Source organism: Panthera tigris, chromosome D1, assembly GCF_018350195.1.
Source record: "Panthera tigris isolate Pti1 chromosome D1, P.tigris_Pti1_mat1.1, whole genome shotgun sequence".
NCBI lineage: Eukaryota > Metazoa > Chordata > Mammalia > Carnivora > Felidae > Panthera > Panthera tigris.
Genome location: NC_056669.1, coordinates 84,504,316 through 84,526,583, shown reverse-complemented (window position 1 = coordinate 84,526,583; position 22,268 = coordinate 84,504,316). Strand labels below are relative to the sequence as shown.

At 36.3% G+C, this 22,268-nt stretch overlaps 1 protein-coding gene across 2 annotated transcripts in view; it reads left to right on the top strand.

Moving 5' to 3' along the window:
• Window positions 1–22,268, top strand: part of DCDC1 (doublecortin domain containing 1) — a 490,317-nt gene that overhangs the window by 396,865 nt on the left and 71,184 nt on the right. For both annotated transcript variants that reach the window (XM_042959037.1, XM_042959036.1), the window contains 3 exons: window positions 2,811–2,934; window positions 15,315–15,496; window positions 19,481–19,579. In XM_042959037.1, the coding sequence (XP_042814971.1) occupies window positions 2,811–2,934; window positions 15,315–15,496; window positions 19,481–19,579 (405 nt within the window). The remainder of the gene's footprint in view (window positions 1–2,810; window positions 2,935–15,314; window positions 15,497–19,480; window positions 19,580–22,268) is intronic.

Genomic DNA, 22,268 nt, shown 5'->3' with positions numbered 1-22,268 from the left:
AATTGGACCAGGGTTGGTTTCTATTTTTTAAAGCTTGAGTACAAAAAAAGGAAGAGTAGGGCAATGAGTCAGGACAAGAGCATGACTGTAATACTGGATCATGAATTCTAGCTCAGTATAGAGGGAAGAGTGGACTTGGTAGGGAGGTATGGAATGTGACAAGGTGATAGAAAAAATGGTTTGGAACATTTGGTAGAGTGAAGAATTGTTAGAATGGGCTACTTAAATATGTGAACTAGAGAAAATGGAGATGGTCGTGAGAAGGTGGGCTTCTTGCACTTAAAATTTTAGCAGTGGTACTGTTATTTGTAATGACCAGTTTAAGGCTGTATCCATGGGAAGGGTAGCTGATGTGAGATGGAGTTAAGATTATTGGAGGCACTGAGAGGCCAGGGGGGATTGTCTACTTAGATATTTAAAAGATGTTGAATGATTACCAGAACAGAGGGGGAAAGAACAAAAGCAATCCAGGATGGTAAAATCTTTAATAAATGAGCAGGAAGGGTAAAGAGGAACTGATATGAATGCAACAAGGAAGGCTAATAGGTGCTGTGGTCTATTGGAATGTGCTTCAAAGCAAAGACCTTTGGAGGAGGATGCAGGAACAATAGTCTGGAAGTGGTGACGAGGAGCAAGAAAGAGAGCTTCCACACACACCTCCAGATAATTTAGTTTTCCTTTAGCATAAGAATCAAAATTTGTTTTTTATTTTTATTTTTAAAGTTTATTTATTTTGAGAGAGAGAGAGAGAGAGAGAGCACAAGCAGGGAAGGGGAGAGAGAGAGAGGGAGAGAGAGAACGGTTCTCAGGAATTGTGATATCATGACCTGAGTCAAAGCCAAGAGTCAGATGCTTATCTGACTGAGCCACCCTGGCTCCCCTAGAGAGATTTTCAATAGAAGCAGATCTTTAGGAGATTGCCAGGTATTCAGAAAAATAAAAATCGATGTGAACTAATTATGTGTTCCTGTCATTTTCACCAGCAACACCAGGAGTTTACTACCTTCCGATGTTACTCATTTTCCTATAGTTCAAATATGTTGTCTAAAAGAATGAGCTTTCCATTTCCCCTTGGACTTCATTTCAAGTGGTTGGGTATTTATTGTATGTAACTAACATTCTGGGGGCATCAAACTAAAACATATGATTTCACTGAGAAATATAACACAGGGGCTATATGCCCTGGCTTCTAAGAGCCTTCAACTTGGTTCCACCTGGTTCCATGTTGGTAAGGAAAAGGTCTTTCCTGCCACCCCACCCCTCACCATCAGGCCCCAAGAATTTCCATCAATCTTATGGTAAATCTGGGCCCTTGAACATAAGATTGAGTACTGCAGTTGGTTCTGATGGGGACGGGCTATTTCAGAAAACTTTTAAGCTCAGATGACCATCACATGTGCTCAAAAAGTGTAGGTGATGGTCTGCTTCTTGTATTCTCATTCATTAATTAGTGATTTGTTATTTTAATAAATGTCCATCATTTTATTTCTAGACTCGGTATGACTTAGCTATAGTGATTATTCTCTTGCTATAGTGTTAAATTTTATTGGCTAATATTGATTTAGGAATTTTACCTCTTTAAGAAAAATTGCTGTATTACTTCTTAATTACCAGTGGTGGACTTTATTATGAAGCTTATCTCTCTTTCGTGGAATAAATGAACTAGTTTTCTCTATCTTTATGATTTAAAATATTTTATGTAGCATGAAAATGATCTGTTCCATGACCTGTGGAGTTATGTAAGCAAGAGCATACTCTGTATTTTCTGTTTCAAGTCTATGAGTTTTTTTTTTAATTTTATTTATTTCATCAGAATTTTTGCGTTTATTAAACTACACATGCATAATATATTCTTTAAGCCCTTTCTATGCTAAATATTTAGTTCAGTTTTCCTGTTTGGATTGTATTATATTAATCTAGTTTTATTTGCAAGAGATTTGCTATTTTATTTTTATTTCAAAAACTTTTTTTTGAATCATTCTACTGATGTTCTGTTTTTTAATTTATTTATTTCTATTTAAATATTATTTCCTTTCATGTATTTTCCGTGGGACAATTTTATATATATATTAAAATAATTGACTTGAATATTTATTAGTTCTTCTCAATTTTGCTTTTAATAAAAAAAGCACCTAACATCATAAGTTAACCTTGATCTCATGACCCACTATGAAATCATGACCTGAGTGGAAATCAAGACTCAGACACTGAACCAACTGAGCCACCTAGGTGCCTCTAAAATTTTTACATTGTTAGTACATGGCAAATATTACAAGTGTTCCAAGAATTGTTGAGAAAGAGGTATTTTCTGTTGGTAGGCTACAATGTATATAAACAAATGGTCATACTTACATTTATTGGTTTTATCAGTCAGATATTTCATGTCCTTATGTGTTACTTTAGAAAAACTTACCTGGTGGTTTATAATCTGTTGGTCTTGTAATGATGTCTCTCACAATAATTGTGTTTATGTCAGTTTCTCTTTGAATGTCTCTACAAAGCTTTGCTTGATTTTTTCTGTCAGTATTATTTTGTTATTTATGTCATTGCTATTATAAAATGGTTATTTACTTTGACTTTTCAAATTCCACTGTCAGTTATAACACTGCCAATGTTTCCTTATTTAAAAAAAATTATTCTTTCATTTAAAAATGGCGTTTTTGTATGTCTCTTGTACACAGCAAATGATCAGATTTGGGTTGTTAATTCAAACTGAACTTTGCCTAGTACGTAGTAAGAAGTACTCAATAAATATTTTAAAATCATATTTAATCTTACTAAATTCCTTTTTGTCTCCTATTTTGTTTTAGGTGGGCCATAAAACACAAAGGGACTAATAAACCGGGCCAGTGGAAACATTCCAGAGTTGAAAATCCTCTCTGGAACAAGCTTACCTACATGTGGCCAGTTCTTCCCAGTGGCGAACTTAATAAGGTTGTATTTAGTATAAGACGTGGTTGTTAAGATTTACTTCTAGTCCCAACATGTGGTCAATTTTTCTGAAAATTTCCATGAAACTTGAATTACAGTTGTTAGGTGCAAGAGATCAATTAATTCTGTTGTTCTACCAATTCATTAGAAAGATGTGTCTGAGTCTTTCTTTATTGAAATGAATTTAGTTCATCTTGTAGTCTGTCAAGTTTTTCTTTATGTATTGTGAAATTTGGTTCTTAGAAACACACATATTTGGAAATATTATTTCTCTCTCATGAGTTGAAACTTTTATCATTCAGTAAAGATTCTCCCTAGCTCTAGTAAACATCTCAATTATGCAATATTAATAGAAATTTCCCAGCTAATTATTATTTTTTTATTTTTACTTGCTTAATATATCTTCTTTCATTTCTTTTACTTTCTATATTTGTATATTCTGTTTTAGGAAGTTCCTTGGTATACAGTTAATATGAAAACAATTATCTGACAATCTTTAAACTAAAGGATTTGGTCTTTTCTATTTATTGTCACAACAGATATTTTTGGATTATTATTTGCTTTCTATATGTCCTGGTTTTCTTATGTTTCATTTTTTCTCCATTTTTATGTTCTTTTAGATTGACTTTTTTTTCTCATTACATTTCCCCCTAGTAGAGTTTGGAAATTATACACTCCATTTCCATTCTTTTGTGTTATTACTCTGAATGTTTAAGCTTGCATATGTAAGTGATCAAAATCTAAAGTAAACAAATATATTTACTCTTCTCCCAAATAATTGAGAACATTAGAATACCTTAACTTCAGTCACACAATTTGTAACATGTGCTATTATTGCCATGAAATTTATCTTAAAAAATTTTTTTTTAGGGGAGCCTAGGTGGCTCAGTCGGTTGAGCGTCCGACTTTGGCTCAGGTCATGACCTCACAGTCTGTGAGTTTGAGCCCTGCATCGGGCTCTGTGCTGACAGCTCAGAGCCTGGAGCCTGCTTTGGATTCTGTGTCTCCTTCTCTTTCTTCCCTTCCCCTACTCATGCTCTGTCTCTCTCTCTGTCAAAAATAAACAAACATTAAAAAAATTTTTTTTAATTTTTTTTAACATTTATTCATTTTTGAGAGACAGAGCATGAGGGGAGGGGCAGAGAGAGAGGGAGACACAGAATCCAAAGTAGTCTCCAGGCTCTGAGCTGTCAGCACAGTTCTGAGAGCTCAGAGTGCTGACAGCTCAGAGCCCGATGCAGGGCTCAAACCCATGAGCCCTGAGATCATGGCCTGAGCTGAAGTTGGACGCTTAACTGACTGAGCCACCCAGGCTTCCGTGAAATTTATCTTTTTAAAAATTTCCCCAAAATTTTAAATTCTTATATGTAGCAAATATTTATTTAGATTTAGCCCCATTCCTTCCCTCTCTTTATTGTTATAATTCCTTCTTCTATCTCAGTCCTTCCACCTGTGATTACTTTTCTTCTATCTAGCATATCCTTCTTTAAGTTATTGGTAACAAACTCTTTTCATTTTTACTTATCTGAAAATGTCTTTCTTTTGCCCTTCTTTATATAAGGTATTTTCACTTAGTGAATGGAAGATGTCATCACTGACTTCTACCTTCCATTGTTGTTATTGAGCAACCATCTATCATTCTAAATGTTAATCCCTTGAAGGTAATCTTTTCTCTAGCTACTTTTAGTATCTTTCCTTTTCTTTGATATTTTTCAGCTTCACCACAAAATGTCTAAGGGAGATTGCTTTTTATTTTTCCTGCTTGGTGTTCTTGAATCTGTGGATTGGTACCGTGCATCATTCCTGGAAATTTATCACCCATTGTCAAATAGTCTCTGTCCTATATCCCTTCATTCCATTCTTTACAGAAAACCCTGATTAGGTGTGAGCTAGAGCTTCTGATTTTGACCTCCATGCCTCTTAATCTCTCTTTTGTATTTCTCATGTCTTTGTCTCTTTATGGTACATTTTTGCATTGTGTTTTTAGGCATTTTTCTTTCAGATAATTAATTTTCTCTTCATCTTTATCTCATGTATTTTAAACTACAAGTGAGGGTCAACCTGTGTGGTATGAATTCTCAGTGAAGATTATTTTTCTCTTCTACACAGAGAAAATGTTTGAAATAATCTATTTTACTTGTAGCCACCTGGAGGGTATCATTTCTGGTTTGCCTTTTCAATATTTAACTTACTGTGACTCTTCTTTTATGAGGGGAGAGAGTTTTCTGTTAGACTTCCCACTTTGGGTAGGCCTTGAAATTTGTCTCTTGTGTCCTTCCCCTGCAAGACAATGGAAGGAGAAACTCAAATTCATTGGGGTGTGTCAAATTTCCTAAAAATAAAATCTAGTTTCAGCATTTTGTTTACCTCTCTGGGTCCCTAGTATATTTTGCTTTATCCTCATGTCATTGATACACTCTAAAGATTTTTAGAACTATTTTCTCCTGATTTTTTTAGTTGTTTTGTCATGCTTTCTGATTTCAATCAAGTTTTCTCTTTCCCTTAAGTCACAGTTTCCTATGCCTCCTCACTGATTAAATGAGTCTCAGCACTTTAGGAAAAAGACAGATGGAGTCTGAAGCCAAGAAGTCATTTACTTAGGCCCCAAAGATATTCTTATATTTAGACGTTCTTATATTTAGTAGTGAAGCAGCAGTCTAGATATGAGTTTTGTTAAGTGGGAAATAAGTTCTTCCAAATACCAGAGGCTGTGGGTTGGGCAGCCTGAGTCGGTGACTAGGTAAACTATGTGTCTAAGACTCGTGTTTGCAGCACTAGTGAGAGCCAACATGGAGCCAAGGGCAGAGAGGTGGCACAGAGAGACCAATGGGCCCAGAATAAGCCAAGGAAAAAAACTGCGAATTGTACCAACTCACCAATTCTAGATTTTTCTCCAGAGGTTCAGGAAAAACAGAGGCTAAAACCCAGAGAGGAGACAGGATAACATACCCCTCAACTGATGGTGTTCAGATGCCAGCAGGTTGTCCAGTGGCCAAAGAGCACAAGAGGCCAATACACAGATGCCTCTGAGGATCAAGGCTGCGTACTCACCTGTAGACCATGGACCCCTATCCCAATGGTATACAGTTTATAGAATTTTCATCTACCTGAAACAACACTGAGGAAGGGGAAGGGAAGGGTATATCTCTGAAAGGAAACAACAGTTCTGGTAAAAATTTGAAACTTCAGTTTGGTTGAATACGTATAGAAAGGACACAGCTAAAAACAAAAACCAAAAAAGCTGTTTTAAACTGGCAGAAATTGGAACACCTCTAATTGGAATATCAAGCTTCCTACCACCCAGTGGGGTGGGAGGTGAACAGAGATGCCTCACAAGGAAGTGTTCTTTTGTAGGAAAAGAGAGAAAATTATAATAATTTCAAATTTCACAGCTATTGTGCCTACATCTTTAACTTCAGTATATAAGTAAAATAATTCAGTTAATTAATTAATTGATTTAAATGATGCATGGTAATTATATTAGGAAACCTAAGTTAACCCCGTTCCTTTAAAATTTACCATTTCAAAATGCATTTTTGTGAATGGTCTGAGATTTGACAGCTACATGGTCTTAGGAATAAAAATGGACAACTGCAAAGTTCTCTAGCCATTCAAATAGAATAATAGCATTTGGGTGGAGAGATAAGACTGTACCCCAACAAAACTCTGGTCCTCACTGATAAACCAAAAGGAAAGGACTAAGGCATTAAATTAGCTAAAATAAGACAAATTGACCGTGTATTTCAAAATGACTCAGCCTAAGAGTACTCTTAGTTCTTGCAATGTTTGAGAAAGAGAAGAAAACACTTACCAGGCAGGGAACTTAAAAAGTTCTTACTCAAATTAAATATAATCTGTTTTATATGGAGGAGTTCGAACTCACAAACTCATGAACTGTGAGATCATGATCTCAGCTGAAGTCAGACACTTAACCGACTGAGCCACCCATGCACCTCAGGATATCAGTATTCTTAAGATATGTTAAAACCTTATAAAATTATAAAGTTAATGAATTCTTTTTGTTTATTCTGTGACTAAATTCGCTGGAATAATTTATCGGAACTCAAGCTATTTTCTTATCCCTTGGGAAAAAAGTTGTAAATTGAGAAGTTGTATTTTTAAACACTTAAAGGTAAGGAGCAATGGATTTTCATATTCAAGGATGAAATTGCTGGAAAAGTGAGATTAAAGAGACTTAAGATTTTGGAATGGGCCACTGGATAGTGATTTTTAGATTCCCAAATTATTAAATTAAAATGTAACTATTAGGAGAGCCCATTTTAAACAAAATAGTGAAAAGTAAACATTTTATTAATTTTTTAAGACATTAAAAAGGGGAAGTGTAAGAAGGCCCAAGCCAGGGAATTGAAGAATCCATTAGTTTATTATTTTTTTTATTAAATTTTTTTTAAGATTTATTCATTTTTGAGAGAGAGAGAGGGAGAGAGAGAGAGAGAGAAGAGAGAGAGAGAGAGAGCGGGGGAGGGGCAGAGAGAGAGGGAGACACAGAATCCGAAGCAGGCTTCAGGCTCTGAGCCGTCAGCACAGAGCCCGATGCGGGGCTTGAACTCACGAACCGCGAGATCATGACCTGAGCCACAGTTGGACACTTAACTGACTAAGCCACCCAGGCACCCCCCATTAGTTTATTATTAATGACACATAGATGAAGGAGGACCAGTATGATTAAGACATTTAGGTAACTAGTTAAGAGTTGGACTTTCCAAAGAAGCACAGCCTCTCTCTTTTCATGAGAGAGAGGTGAAAGAGAAAAAGCAGAATTATCAGCATAAGTGAGCACCAAGACCCATCTCTTGACAATGCAGCAACAGCATGGAATATTGTGAACACAGAGAAGACCACTAAAGAAATGAATGGGAACATAAGAATTCCAATGGAGAAAATGTTGGGGAGGAAATAGCTCTCCATGCTTATTAGTTAATTACACATGTTTTGTTGTCCTTCAAGATAATATTATGTTTCTTTGGGTTGTGTTCCATGGTGTCTCATATTATAGAGAAGACCCTTGGGCTTACTTCATTTAACTGGAAAGCAAAGGAAGCTGTCTGAAGTCAGCAATTGGTTGGTACTGTGGGGCTACAGTTGCTGTCTGTAGCAATTTAGGAGCTTAGGAACTTTTTTAAACTTTTAGTTTAATTACAGTTAGTTAACATACAGTGTAATATTAGTGTCAGATGTACAACATAGTGATTCAGCAATTTCACACATCACCCTGTGTTCATCATGATAAGTGCACTCCTTAATCCCCATCACCTATTACCACCCCCCCCCTCTGCTGACCATCTGTTTGTTTTCTATCATTAAGAGTCTGTCCCTTTTTTTTTTTAACTTTTTTTTTTAACGTTTATTTATTTTTGAGACAGAGAGAGACAGAGCACGAACGGGGGAGGGGCAGAGAGAGAGGGAGACACAGAATCGGAAACAGGCTCCAGGCTCTGAGCCATCAACCCAGAGCCCAACGCGGGGCTTGAACTCACGGACCGCGAGATCGCGACCTGAGCTGAAGTCGGATGCTTAACCGACTGAGCCACCCAGGCGCCCCAAGAGTTTGTCTCTTGATTTCTCTCTCTCTCTCATTTGTTTTGTTTCTTAAATTCCACATGAATGAAATCATATGGTATTTGTCTTTCTCTGACTGACTTATTTAGCTTAGCATTATACTCTCTAGCTCCACCCATGTGGTTGCAAATGGCAAGATTTCATTATTTTTTATGGGTGAATAATATTCCATTATATATACATATATATGTGTGTGTATACATATATATATACATATATATATGTATACACACACACACACACACACATACACACACACACCACATCTTTTTCTTCCCAACATCTTTTTTATTCACTCATCAATCGATGGATACTTGGCCTGCTTCCATATCTTGGCTATTTTAAATAATGCTGCTATAAACATAAGGGTGCATGTATCCCTTGGAACTGTTGGGTTTTTGTTTTGTTTTGTTTTGGTTTTTTTTTTTATTCTTTAGGTAAATACCCAGTACTGTGATTGCAGGATTGTAGGGTAGTTCTATTTTCAACTTTCTGAGGAATCTCCATCCTGTTTCCCAGGGTGACTGCACCAGTTTGTATTCCTACCAACAGTGCAAGAGGATTCTTTCTCTCTCCACATCCTTGCCAACACCCGTTGTTTCTTGTGTTGTTGATTTTAGCTGTTTTGACAGGCATAAGGTGATGTCTCATTGCAGTTTTGATTTGCATTTCCCTAATGATAAGTGATGATGATCATCTTTTCACGTGTCTGTTGGCCATCTGTACGTCTTCTTTGGAGAAATGTCTGTTTATGTCTTCTGCCGACTTTTGAATTGGATTATTTGGTTTTTAGGGTGTTAAGTTTTAGAAGTTCTTTATATATTTTGGATACTAACCCTTTATTGATATGTCATTTACAAATATCTTCTCCCATTCCATAGGTTGCCTTTCAGTTTTGTTGATTTTTTTTTCACTGTGCAGAAGCTTTTTATTTGATGTAGTCCCAATAATTTATTTTTGCTTTTGTTTCTCTTGCCTCAGGAGACATTTTGAGAAAAAAATTGCTATAGCCAATGTCAGAGAAGTTACTGCCTGTGTTCTCTTCTAGGGTTTCTATGGTTTCAGGTCTCACATTTATGTCTTTAATCCATTTTGGCTTCATTTTTATGTATGGTATAAGAAAGTGGTCCAGTTTCATTCTTTTGCATGTTGCCGTGCAGGTTTTTCAACACCATGTGTTAAAGAGACAGTTGTTGTCCCTTTGGATACTTTTTCCTGCTTTGTTAAGGATTAATTGACCACATAATTGAGGGTTTATTTCTGGGTTTTCTATTCTATTCCATTGATCTATGTGTCTATCTTTGTGCCAGTACCATACTCTTTTGATCACTACAGCTTTGTAACATAACTTGAAGCTTGGAATCGTATACCTCCAGCTTTGCTTTTCTTTTTAAAGATTGCTTTGGCTATTTGGGATATTTTGTGGTTCCATACAAATTTTAGGAATATTTTTTTCTAGTTCTGTGAAAAATGCTATTGGTATTTTGGTAGGGATTGCATTACATGTGCAGATTGCTTTAGGTAGTATAGACATTTTAGCAATATTTGTTCTTCCAATCCATGAGCATGAGATGTCTTTCCATTTCTCTGTGTCATATTCAATTTCTTTCATTACTTTTTTATAGATTTCAGAGTACAGGTCTTTCACCATTTGGTTAGGTTTATTCCTAGGTATCTTATTATTTTGGTGCAATTGTAAATAGAATCATTTTTTTTTAAAATTTCTCTCTCTGCTGCTTCATTATTGGTGTATAGAAATACAACTGATTTCTGTACATTGATTTTGTACCCTCTGACTTTACTGAATTTGTTTATCAGTTCTAGCGGGTTTTTTTGGTGGAATATTTCAGGTTTTCTATCTATAGTATCATGTCACCTGCAAATAGTGGAAATTTTACTTCTTCCTTACTGATTTGGATGACTTTTATTTCTTTTTGTTGTCTAATTGCTGTGGCTAGGACTTCCAGTCAATGTGACAGTAATGAGAAGATTATTCTCCGTCATCTCTCCCATTTCATGATCATTTATGTCTAAAACTCGTGTAAATGTTGATTTGCTCTGAATTGCCTAAGATCTTTGTTGTAAAATAATTACAGGTAAGTTCTGAACTTCTTTCTTTTTTTTCACTTTTAGAGAGAGAGTGAGAGAGTGCTCACATGTGTACCTGCGCACACAAGCAGGGGAGGGGCAGAGGGAGGGAGAAAGAGAATTTTAAGCAGGCTCCACACCCAGAAGGGAGCCCATTGAGGGGCACAATCTCATGACCAGCCCTGAGATCATGACCTGAGCCAAAATCAAGAGTTGGACACTCAACCATCTGAGCTACCAGCTGCCCCAGTCCCGAATTTACTTCTTAAAGAAATTATGTAACTTCACTCTCACCATCCCTCACATTAAGTGAAAATTTATATAATAGGAATGCCTCAAATGAAACTACACAATGAGTTTGTCATAACATATTTCTTTTCAGTAACTGTAGTAAGGGAGAACAGCCCCATGTTCCTCCATTGATGATAGGTACATATCTTTATATACACCTTACAGTCTGTCCTTTGCTTTTAAATTCCATGGAGATAAAATGCCCTCAATGAAGGTCAGGAATACAGAAAAACTTTATTAATTCAAAGTTTGTTTGTTTAGAGGGGTGATGAGTTAGCCTCATTGTATGCCATCATTATAAACATATTTACTAAACAAAATATTATATTACAATATAATGGAAAAAAGACTAAACTGAAAAGCACTCTACTCATGAGACTTTGAACATTTATTTACACTGTGTTTATCCTAATTAAATGCAATTCATTTTATTTATTCACTCATTTCACAAATTAGAGCATTATAATAAGATACTGTTTCAGAATATTTAATTTTCACAACCTTCAGATTTTGTTTATAACATTTAAAGCACATTTTTGAACTATGTGTTTGTTCAATATATTTGCAAGATTCTAAATATTTTTCAAGAGAATATAAATTAGTAAATTTTCCTTATTATACTAGCTTTTAAAAAGTGGTCTCTTTTCCATGAACTAAAGGCCATGCATTTTGGTCTGTATTATTCTCACATGCCAGCATGTCTCCCCAGCACACCTGGATCTTAGACACTGCTAGGATTCTAAGGCCACATCTGTTGTGATTGTTTGAGCTTTCTGCCTGCCTATCATGACTTCTCCATCCTTTGGGTATTGGTACTCATATCCCCTTTAGGAAACTTCTTCCATTAATAGTTCATGCGGATTATGGTCTCATTGCTTGGGTTCCTCAGAAAGCAGAATCTGAGGCAAATGGCTTCTATGCTACTATCTCGTTAGGATGTGCGATCCCAGGGACAAGCAGGGAAGGAAGGAGAGCCAATAAGTGATGTGCTTTCAAGCTGTCTTTCAATAAGCCATTTAAACAGTGATTTTAGGAGAGTCTCTCCTGCAGGAGAAAAAGGAAAGAATTGATCCATTAACTTCCATCTCATTTGGGTCAAAGGTTTGCCCCAAGTTCACACAGCGAGAATGATGGCTCAAAAATTCAAATTCAGGAAGTCTGACTCCAGAGCCCAAGCTCTTAGCCACTTCACGAGATGCTCTTCTGAATGTTAGTGATAAGAACTAAGAAGAAAATAGAAGCAAGAATAGGGGATAGAGAATGTTGGTGGGGCGGGGGGGGGGGGGGGAAGGTGAGGCAGGACAGGGTTTGGAAATTTCTGATTGCCTTGAGAAGCTTTTATTGAGGTGATACTTGAGTAAAGACCTGAAGAACAAACAGCTCCCTAGGGCAAGAACATGCCAAGAAATGCAAAGAGCCTGCAATGGTGTCTTTCAGGAACAATGAGGTAAATATGGCAGCAGTATTTGTGAGCGGGAGAGCAGTGGGAGATAAGGTCAGATGGGGTAGAGATCATGCAGAGCCTCGTAAGCCATTTGAAAATCTTTGACTCTTACTGAGATGGGAGGGTGTGGAACAGAGGAGTTAGAGGAGTGATGTGCTCTGACTTAAGTATAACAGGATCATTATAATAATGGAACAAAAGGGGGATAAGATGGAAGCAAGAATAAGCAGAAGAGTTTTGCAATTTGTAGGTAAGAGAAACTAGTGGACCAGCACTGTGGGAGTGGAGGTGTTTAAGAGTAGAACAGTCCTAGATATATTTGAAAGTAGAAGCAGGTTTTGCTGACGGATTAAGTTAAAAATAAATAAATAAATAATTAGAAAAGGCCCAATATTGGGAAATTTAGATAGACATTTTAATTAACTCGTGGGATAAAGAAGAAATCATGATGAAAAATTAAAAAAGAAATACTGTATTTAAGAACCAAAACAAAATGTGTGAGATGTAGCCGAAGTGTACTTGAAGGAAATGTACAACCTTAAATACTTAAACTGAAAAAGAAGAGAGGCTAAAAATTAATGAGATAAGCTTCCAATTTGAAAAGTCAGGAATATAATAGCAAAACAAACTCAAAGAATTAGAAGGAAAGGCATAGAAAGTTATAAGAGCAGAAATTGATACGATACCTACAAAACAAATCAACAAAGTCAAAAATTTGTTGCTTTGATATACCTGGCCAAACTGATTAAGAAAAAATAGTAAAGGTACATAATATTAGAAATAAAGGAAAGATGTAAATACAGATACTGAGAGATTAAGGAGATAATAAGAGGATAGTATAAGTAACTTTATGCTAATAAATATTATAACTTAGATAAACAGAATGGTCAACGTCCTGCACAGAAGTAACTTAGAGTGGAGTCAAGAAGAAGCAAAAAGCCTGAATAATCCAACAATTGTGGAAGAAATAGAATCAATAGTTAAAATCTCCCCACCAAGAGAACACCAATACCAAATAGATTTGTTGGCAGATAAAAAAGAAGCGACACTGTCTAACTCATTTCATGAGGTTGGGACAAACTTAATACCAAAACTCGACAAAGTTAGTATAAGAAATCTACACATTAATTTCATTTATGAACATACATGCAAAAATCCTAACTTAAATACTAGCAAATTGAATTTAGCAATCTGTAAAAAAGATAAGACACTGTGACCAATTTAGATTGATCCACGAATGCAATATTAGTTTAAAATTTCAAAAAATTAGGGATGGCTCGGTGGCTCAGTCAGTTAAGCCGCTGACTTCAGTTCAGGTCATGATCTCCCAGTTTGTGAGTTCAAGCCCTGCGTCGGGCTCTGTGCTGACAGCATGTGAGCGTGGGGCCTGCTTCGGATTCTGTGTCTCTCTCTTCCCTTCCCCCACTCATGCTCTCTTTCTCTCTCAAAAATTAAATATTAAAGAAAAATTTTTTAAATTAATTAATGTAATTAACACAGAGCCGATGAAAGGATAAATAATCATACAAACACATCTCAACAAATGCAGATAAAAAGATTTTTATATGACTCAATGGACATTCACAAAAAAAATCTTACCAAAATGGGACTGATAGGAAGTTATGCAGAGCATTAATATCCCACACAGACTTTTAGAAAACTAAGCAAGCTGGTTCATAAATACATATGAAATATTAAAGGGCCAACAGAAGCCAGTTTCCAAAGAATAATAACAAGGTGAGGGTAGTTCCCCTGTCAAATATCAAAACTTATCAAATACAAAGCTGTTGTAATCAAGGCAGTAGAGTCCTGTATAAGGATAGGGAAATCAACAATTGAAGAGAATAGAGCACATAGAAACAGATGCACACTTAAATGGAATTGAGGTATTTTACAGGATGGTCATTGCAGATTAATGGGGGATTAATTGCTGCCAGGACAATTATTTATGCAGATAGGGAAAAAAACGAAAGAATTTAGACCTTGCCTAACAACATCATCTCTGATCATCTGTCCCCCTATTTACTCTTCTTCCACAAAAGTTTATTTTTGTGACTAGCCATACCATCCACCCAGTTGCTCAAACTACAAACCTGGGAGCAATCCTTGCCTCTTTTTACCACCCAAATAGCATGTTCTGTTAATCCTTAAGTCTCTTACCTACACTATGCCCTTTTTACCCATCCTTTACTGCACTAACTCCAACTGAAACTTCAGATCTGCTACACTGCATTTTTAAGGTAGGTTCTCCTCCTGTGTGGTCCCATCACACCCAGTTCTCTGTTGCGGTTGTACACACACTATTGTAATTGCCAGTTTATTTCTAGGTAAGTTTTTGAGGCCATGCTGGAAATTCCTTGAGGAAGAGTATTCTGTCTTGTGCAGTTTTATTTCCAGTGCCTACTACTGTGCCTGGAATATAGTAAACCATCAATCAATATTTAGAAAATGCATGAATTAATAAATAAATGAATGAATGATACAAAGTAAGTGAGTTTGGCAACTGAAACATCTGAAATTTGTCTAAGTTCTTTTGTCCTCTCATTCTGGTTTTTGGAGAGCTCCTCAAATATGTTCTTTTTGCCAAATAGATCTAGCTTAAGATGATACTATCTCAGACTATTGTAAAACCACTTTTCGCACATTCTTCACATCGATTAAAGATACTTCACACACAAGCAAAAAGCATCCAGTTAATTCAGTTTTATCTTTTGAGAATGATGTTTCTCCGAGAAGAACTAAGTCTCTATGCTGTAACACAACACAGGTTGTACGCACATTTTTAAACGGCTCATCTTAAAATTTTTCCTCTTTAATTAAGTAAAACATCACTTGGAATTGTCTGAAACATCTTAGGTGGCCAATACATTTTCTGATGAATGAACAAAAAAATTAAAGGTATAAGTTGTGTGTTTAAATTTTTTTTATATCTAGAAATGACTCTTCTTATTATCACATTCTTTGTCATTTTTTTCTGAAGGAGTTTGATTGGCCAATAGAAGGATTGCTGATTCCAAACAGTCCTCCCATGAAGAAATCCATCTGTAAGACCCCAGGGCCACCTGTCCCTGTGAGGCTGAGAGTTTTGCGGAATGGAGACAAGAATAAAAACAGAGCCATTGTTCTAATCAGTCCAGATGTCTCACCTGGACGGAAAATTCTGTAAGAACAACTTATTCATACTTCTTGTTTCTAATTTCTACAAATTTTTGTCTTCATTGTGTATGCTTTTCTGAGAGAATTCTGTGTTTGCTTGTTTGTTTATTTATAAAAAGCAATCTGGGTCGTATCTTTTTATTATTTCGTATACATTTATAAATAAAGATTTAACTTTTACAGACATTAATTTTTAAAGCAGTTTTTAAAAATATTTATTTTTGTGTGTGAGAGAGAGAGAAAGAGAGAGAGAATGAGTGGGGGAGGGACAGAGAGAGAAGGGAACAGAGGATCTGAGGCTGGCCCTGCCCTGGACAACAAAGAGCCCATGAGGGGCTTGAACTCATGAACTGTGAGATCATGACTTGAGCTGAAGTCAGATGCTCAACCAACTGAGCCATACAGGCGCCCCATGTTTATTTTTAAAAAGGGTTCTCATGTTGATATTTGGAGATGAAAATAGAGACTAAGAATTAGTTAAAATTTGTTGGGAATTTAACCCTACTGATTTAGGCTAAGCACAGGAGAAAAGAATCAGAAATGAGTAATCCTGATCAAAAAAAGTTGTAGAATCAATGTCCATTTTGAATTAGCACTTTTGTTTTATTAATGTATCTCAAAATAACTGAGTTCATAAATGGCTTCTTAAACAGAATTGTGTAATTCCTTTTTAAATTATTGTACATTATTATTTACATTAAGATTTCTGGCATATTTAACATACAAATACAGTTCTCAAAATATAGCTTCATATAATTTATATCTCTGCCTTAGAATACCATTTTAAAAGCTTATCATCCTAGAAAAACATTGATCTGCAATTTAGCTTATGTTAAAAGATTGGAATAAAATCTCATACAGCCAATATTTCTCCAACATTGGAGAAAAATCACCTGCTGTATTTTCATTATGTTTTATGACAAAAGAAATCTCAGACCAGTGCAAAGCTGCGATGTAAAGAATGAGTTAAACACATTGTTTCTCATATTATTAGCAGTGATTTTACCTCTTGACCTTTCTTTTGAGATGTTTAGAATATTTGAGGCTGCTGATAATCATTTAATATTACTTCCTTCACATTGATTAAATATACTTCATACACCGCTGAACAATGAGTAACATTCAGTTCGGCTGTCCACTGAACTGCCTGTAAAGATGATAAAGTAAAAAATTAATCTTCAAAGTAAAGTCAAGCCTGAAATTGAAATCTTTGACGCATACACTTCATAATTAGCTCATTCAGCTAGATGTGAAATGTGAGGGTAATGCCCTTAAAGTAGTATATGACTTTTTTTTAAACATCTAAAGTTAACAAATAATTTTTGTCCCTTCCTGCATTTATCTTCCTACACTATATCCTTCAGTGTGTCTCAAGACTATATACAGATTTTATCTTTTCACATTAATGTTTTAAAATGAGTAGTTCAATCAGGTAATCCAAACATAATTTGAGAGATTTGTTAATGTGGGCTATTCCAGTGAAAGTATATGAAACCCTCTGTTATATTCATGGAACAGCATGCCCTAATTAATCAAGTATTCACTCTGTTCACTGCATAAATTAATTATTCCCAAATAATTAAAATACACTGGCATACACTTGACACTAACACTCTGCTAAACACACATTAATTTTTCTTGGTCGACTCAGAAAGTTTTCTACAGGATCCTCAATAGCCTTGTTTGCCCTCAGAGCTGTATGTAAGTACTGGTTAACAAAAGGTTCAAATGGAAAGAGTTTGGGCTAACCTTAAGGGGCAGATGCATTGCCCAGCTCCAGAGGGCGCTTTTCACATTGTATTCTATATAAATGGCAACCCAGAGTTGTGCAAAGTAGAAGTCCTGCTGTGCTACTTTTAATACATCCAAGCTAAGTATTTTTTCCTTCAGAAGAAATAAATGCTAGTGACCTATAGGGGTTCATTACTTGCATTCACTTGAAAGGAAAGATAGTTGGGCTGTTTAGTGTCTACACACAAAATCAAGCTAGCACGATGAATACAGATTCCTTTTAACCAAATCCTATCCTAGTAGCGTGCTGTCCTTTAGTTACTTAATAAATCATTCTAGACAGTTTTGAGAGGAATTTGTTGTTGCTAGTTCCTTCATTTACAAAGCCAAAGGAAGGTCAAATATCATTTGTTTATTACTGAGTCCGTCATTATTCTTGATGAGTAACAAGATCTTGTCAATTCATCTTGAATAATGGCTGTCAAACTCACATAAATTAAAACCATTATGATTTCAAGGTGAATTTCATCTCTCAGAATAGTAAGTTAAACAAGGAAAATTTTATAGTGTTTTTTTAAGGAATTGTAAGAAGAAAGGCTCAATGTGAAGCTATGTAATAAACTTTATATTTTTAATTTTTTTTATATTTTATGTATTTTTGGTAGAGAGAGACAGAGCACAAGTGGGGGAGGGGCAGAGAGAGAAGGAGACACAGAATCGGAAGCAGGCTCCAGGCTCCAAGCTGTCAGCACAGAGCCCGACGTGGGGCTCGAACTCACAAACTGCAAGATCGTGACCTGAGCCAAAGTCAGTCGCTCAACCGACTGAGCCACCCAGGCACCCCTATAAACTTTATATTTTTAGATAATTTTAATGAGTAAATTGTTAGTAAGTTATGATCCCTGGACTCATTCAAGCACCTTCATACAGTGTTTAAGGGTCTTTATGATTTGTTCCTGTGTATTATTTTTCTAGCTCTGTCTGTTATCAACAGTCTCTCCAATTCCCACTCTTAAATCCCTGCCACTCCCTAACACCTTCCATCTGCTTTAAAATTATAAAGGTCTTCTGGGAATGAGTTTGGATTTCATTTCTAGATGTTGACCCTAAACTTGACACTTCCCTTCCCACCCCTTAATTAGTTGTAGCTTGTTTCTCTACATTCTCCATTGCTTTGATCACCGTGGGCTTCTCCCCAACATAGCTCCTACCACTCTGTGTTGTGGTTATCTGCTTATGTTTCTACCCATGAGACAGAGAACAGGAACAATGTGTTCTTCATCCATATATGTGCTTTCTGCTATGGTCGGGTCATGGGACAGCATGTTCTTGTCAATCAAATATTAAGCCATTTTATTCACCACATGATACAAGGCCCACAATAGGCCCTAAATTAGTGCTTATTGAATTCATTCATTTATTCATTCAGTCATCTATCTTTTTATTTATTATTAATTATATTTGATTACCATTTTTTGTGAATGAATGAATAACTATATTTGACCATATTTCTTTCATTTAATATTATATAGAGATTCTAAAACTATACCAGATAGTTTTCTAACTTAAAAATTTGAATAGTTATATATTAACAATTAAGCATTTTTTTTCTATGATCATTATTGTTCGCTTTCCAGTTTAAAAATTTTTAGGTTTGGATTGATAACATAAATAATATATGAATAAATATATGAGTATGAACAATATAGAAATAAAACATCATAGTCAAATGAATATGCTCTGTACATTTTATTTAAAATTGATAAATTCACATCTCAGAATGTTCAGCATTATTAGAAGAGGATTAAAATACTGAAAATTCATTTTCTTACATAAATTGCTCATAGTATAAATTTTTATGAAGCTTAATCCTTAATTGCAATAGATTTTTTTAAGTTTATTAATTCTGAGAGAGAGAAAGAGCAAGTGTGAGGTGGGGGAGGGACAGAGAGAGAGAGAGGGAGAGAGAGAATCCCAAGCAAGCTCCTCACTGACAGTGCCTAGCTTGATGCAGGGCTCAATCTCAACTGTGACATTATGACCTGAGCCAAGATCAAGAGTTGGATGCTTACTGACTGAGCCACCCAGGTGGCCCTTTAATTGCAATAGTTTTTGAAATCCCATTTTTTAAGAAGGCATATGATTTTAGGACGAATTATGATAAATTAAAACCTAATGATGTTTTCACATATTTAAAGATGAAATGTAATTGACAATGTATACTGACATATCAGTCAAATCTTGGATCATTTGTTTCAGAAATGTTGACACTGAAAGGAAAAAGAATGTGAAAAACTACAATACTAAATATCCTGTAACAGAAACAATCCAGACTGAATTTCACCAACTTTTGGAGAGGTAAGTACTTACTATCCTAAATGCAAAGGTATTTTCCATTCCAATGCCTGAATAGTTACGTAAAACACATAACACAAAATACATATGTTATCTGTATAAGAAAGCTCTTGTTAACATAATGATTCTGGAGTTTTTAATCTGTGAGATATATAAACTATGTGAGTTTATGATACTAGTGTTAGTTAATAAATTTTTGCTCCAAATTTCAAGGTCTGGCAATTTCCTTCCCTAGCTTCTCAACTACCAATTCTGTAAATATAGATTAGTCCCACTTAAAAAAAAAATCACAGTTGTACAGCACTTTTGTTTGGTTTCTATTTGTTTGAATTGAGGTTAGTCATTATCTACTTTAAAACAGCTTTTAATTGTCATCAATCCATATCGTATTTGTGAAATGCATTGTAACTTTTCTTTTGATGAATACTTTCCTACCAAAACAAGAGTTACTCCATAGAATTCGATAACTGTTTAAAGGCAGAACACCAGGTATAAACATTTTTAAAAATATGTCTTTTTTTTCTTTTAGTTTATTTATCTATTTATTTTGAGAGAGAGAGCACATGTGTGCACCGGGGATAGGCAGAGAGAGAGGGAGAGAGAGAATCCCAAGCAGGTTCTGCACTGACAGTCCCGAGTGTGGGGCTAAACTCACGAACTGTGAGATCACAACCTGAGCCAAATCAAGAGTTGGACGCTTAACTGACTGAGCCACCAGGCGCCCCCAAAATATGTCTTGTTGAATATGAGGGGGAGGTCTTACAGAATGCAAGGAAGATTATGCTGTTTTTTTTTTCTTTAATAATTCACTACAGATAGTTTTGATGATCACTTCTTGTTGGTGGTAGTTCTTCCATCTCTAAGTCCTTCCATCTCAAAGGCAGATCTGGTAGTATGACAATCTACTAAATCTACTAACATAGATTGTTTTTGTTGATACTTAAAGTTGCAGGTAACATGGAGTACTGAAAAGACTACTGGGTTGAGAGTCAAGGGGATTGATTTTAACCCCAGTTTGCCAGTAACTAACTGGAAAACTTCAGCAAAGCACTCCCCTTCTCGGAGTCCCATTTTCCTCCTTGTTAAACAGGATTGATTGAAGAGCTAAAAGGAAAGCATTAAAGAATTTGATTCTTTTCAGTATCTGTTATGTTCATGTCATGTACATCAACCGCCATTAGATATTCTGGTGGAAATTAAAAAAAGGGAAGGGAAAGACATTCCTTGCTCTCAGAAAACTCCTAACTTGTTGGGAAGACAGTTTGCTTAGTGAAACAGTCAAAAAAACCACACGGGGCAGCATTTAATTGTGCAGAAGTGGAAATGATCAATGGATCATTTTATACATGACCAGGAAGGGGAAAGAACCTGGGAGGGGCAGCTCTTCGGGGGAAGGCCACATGGAGAGGAGAGAAAAAGAGAAAGATACAAAAATATGGAGATAAGAAGCAAGAAGATAAAGAAAAGAAGAAAGCATGTATCCATAGCTTCTGTGGGTTTTGTTACTGTTTTGAAATAACCGGAAGGGTGTGGTGGGGCTCCTGGGATGGGTGTCCAGGCGAGCTATTGGAGGAAGTCTCCACTATTGCAGATCTGTAGCCATCTGCAGACCCTGGAGACACAGTTGCTCCCTCCCGCCCCTGCCCTCCTCTCCCAGGGCATCCTGTGTTGTAGTGAAATACAGCCCTCATGGAGCCAGCTCCACTTACTGCTCCTCTCTCGACGCAGTCCTGAGAAAGCACAGAGCTAAGACTCTGCTTTTCTGGACTCCCTGTAAATCTGAATAGGCCATGTGGTTGCCAGTCCTAACTCCTGGTGTGTAAGTCAGAGGACCTCGGTTCTAGGACCTTTGCCTCCACATGACAGAGAAACCCTGGGCCACTTGCGAGCATCCAGCCTCAGTCTCCCCATTCTTTAGATCTAGCGTGGCATTATTCTATGATGATGGCCTCTCAGGAGGCCGTACAATGTTGTGAACGACTCAGATGTAGGTCGGAATTTCAGCTCTCCTCCTTGCTAGCTATGCAACCTTGGGCAAGGCAGTTCACCTTCAGGCTCAGTTTCCTCATCAGTGAAATGGGCCTCTCAGAAATGGTGTAAGAATTAGGTGAGAGTAGACATGAAATGCTTGCAGTCCTTGATCCATTTGAATAATGTGTTGCTGACATTTTATGTGCCAGGTGCTTTACCGATATCCACACATTTAATCTGTAAAACATCACTGTGAGATGAGTACTGCCATATCTGTCTTTTACTGATGGGGCAAATGAGGCTCAGAAATTAAGTGACTTCTTTGAAGTTAACATAATCACTATAGGAGGGCTGGGATTTGAACCCAGGCGATGTGACTCCAGAGTCCACACTCCTTATTAGGCACCTAACAGCCAATTCTTTTCTTCTCTCTCCATTTATGTAGGCTGGCATGTGACTTAGAGGAATTAAATACAGAGGAAACAGCTTATCCCAGTCCTCTCTAACCCACCTACATGGGCCAATTAAATTCAGCACTATTAAAACCAGGGTTTCAAAAAAGGAAGGGAGATTTACCAACCACCCATCCCTTCTATTCTCCCACTCATTGTCCTAAAACAGGATATTACCATAGTCCAAATGTTCTCCAGGAAAATGTGAGTGGGATCAGATACGATAATGGTAACTCTTCTTAGGTTATGCTATAACTGCCTGGACCCAC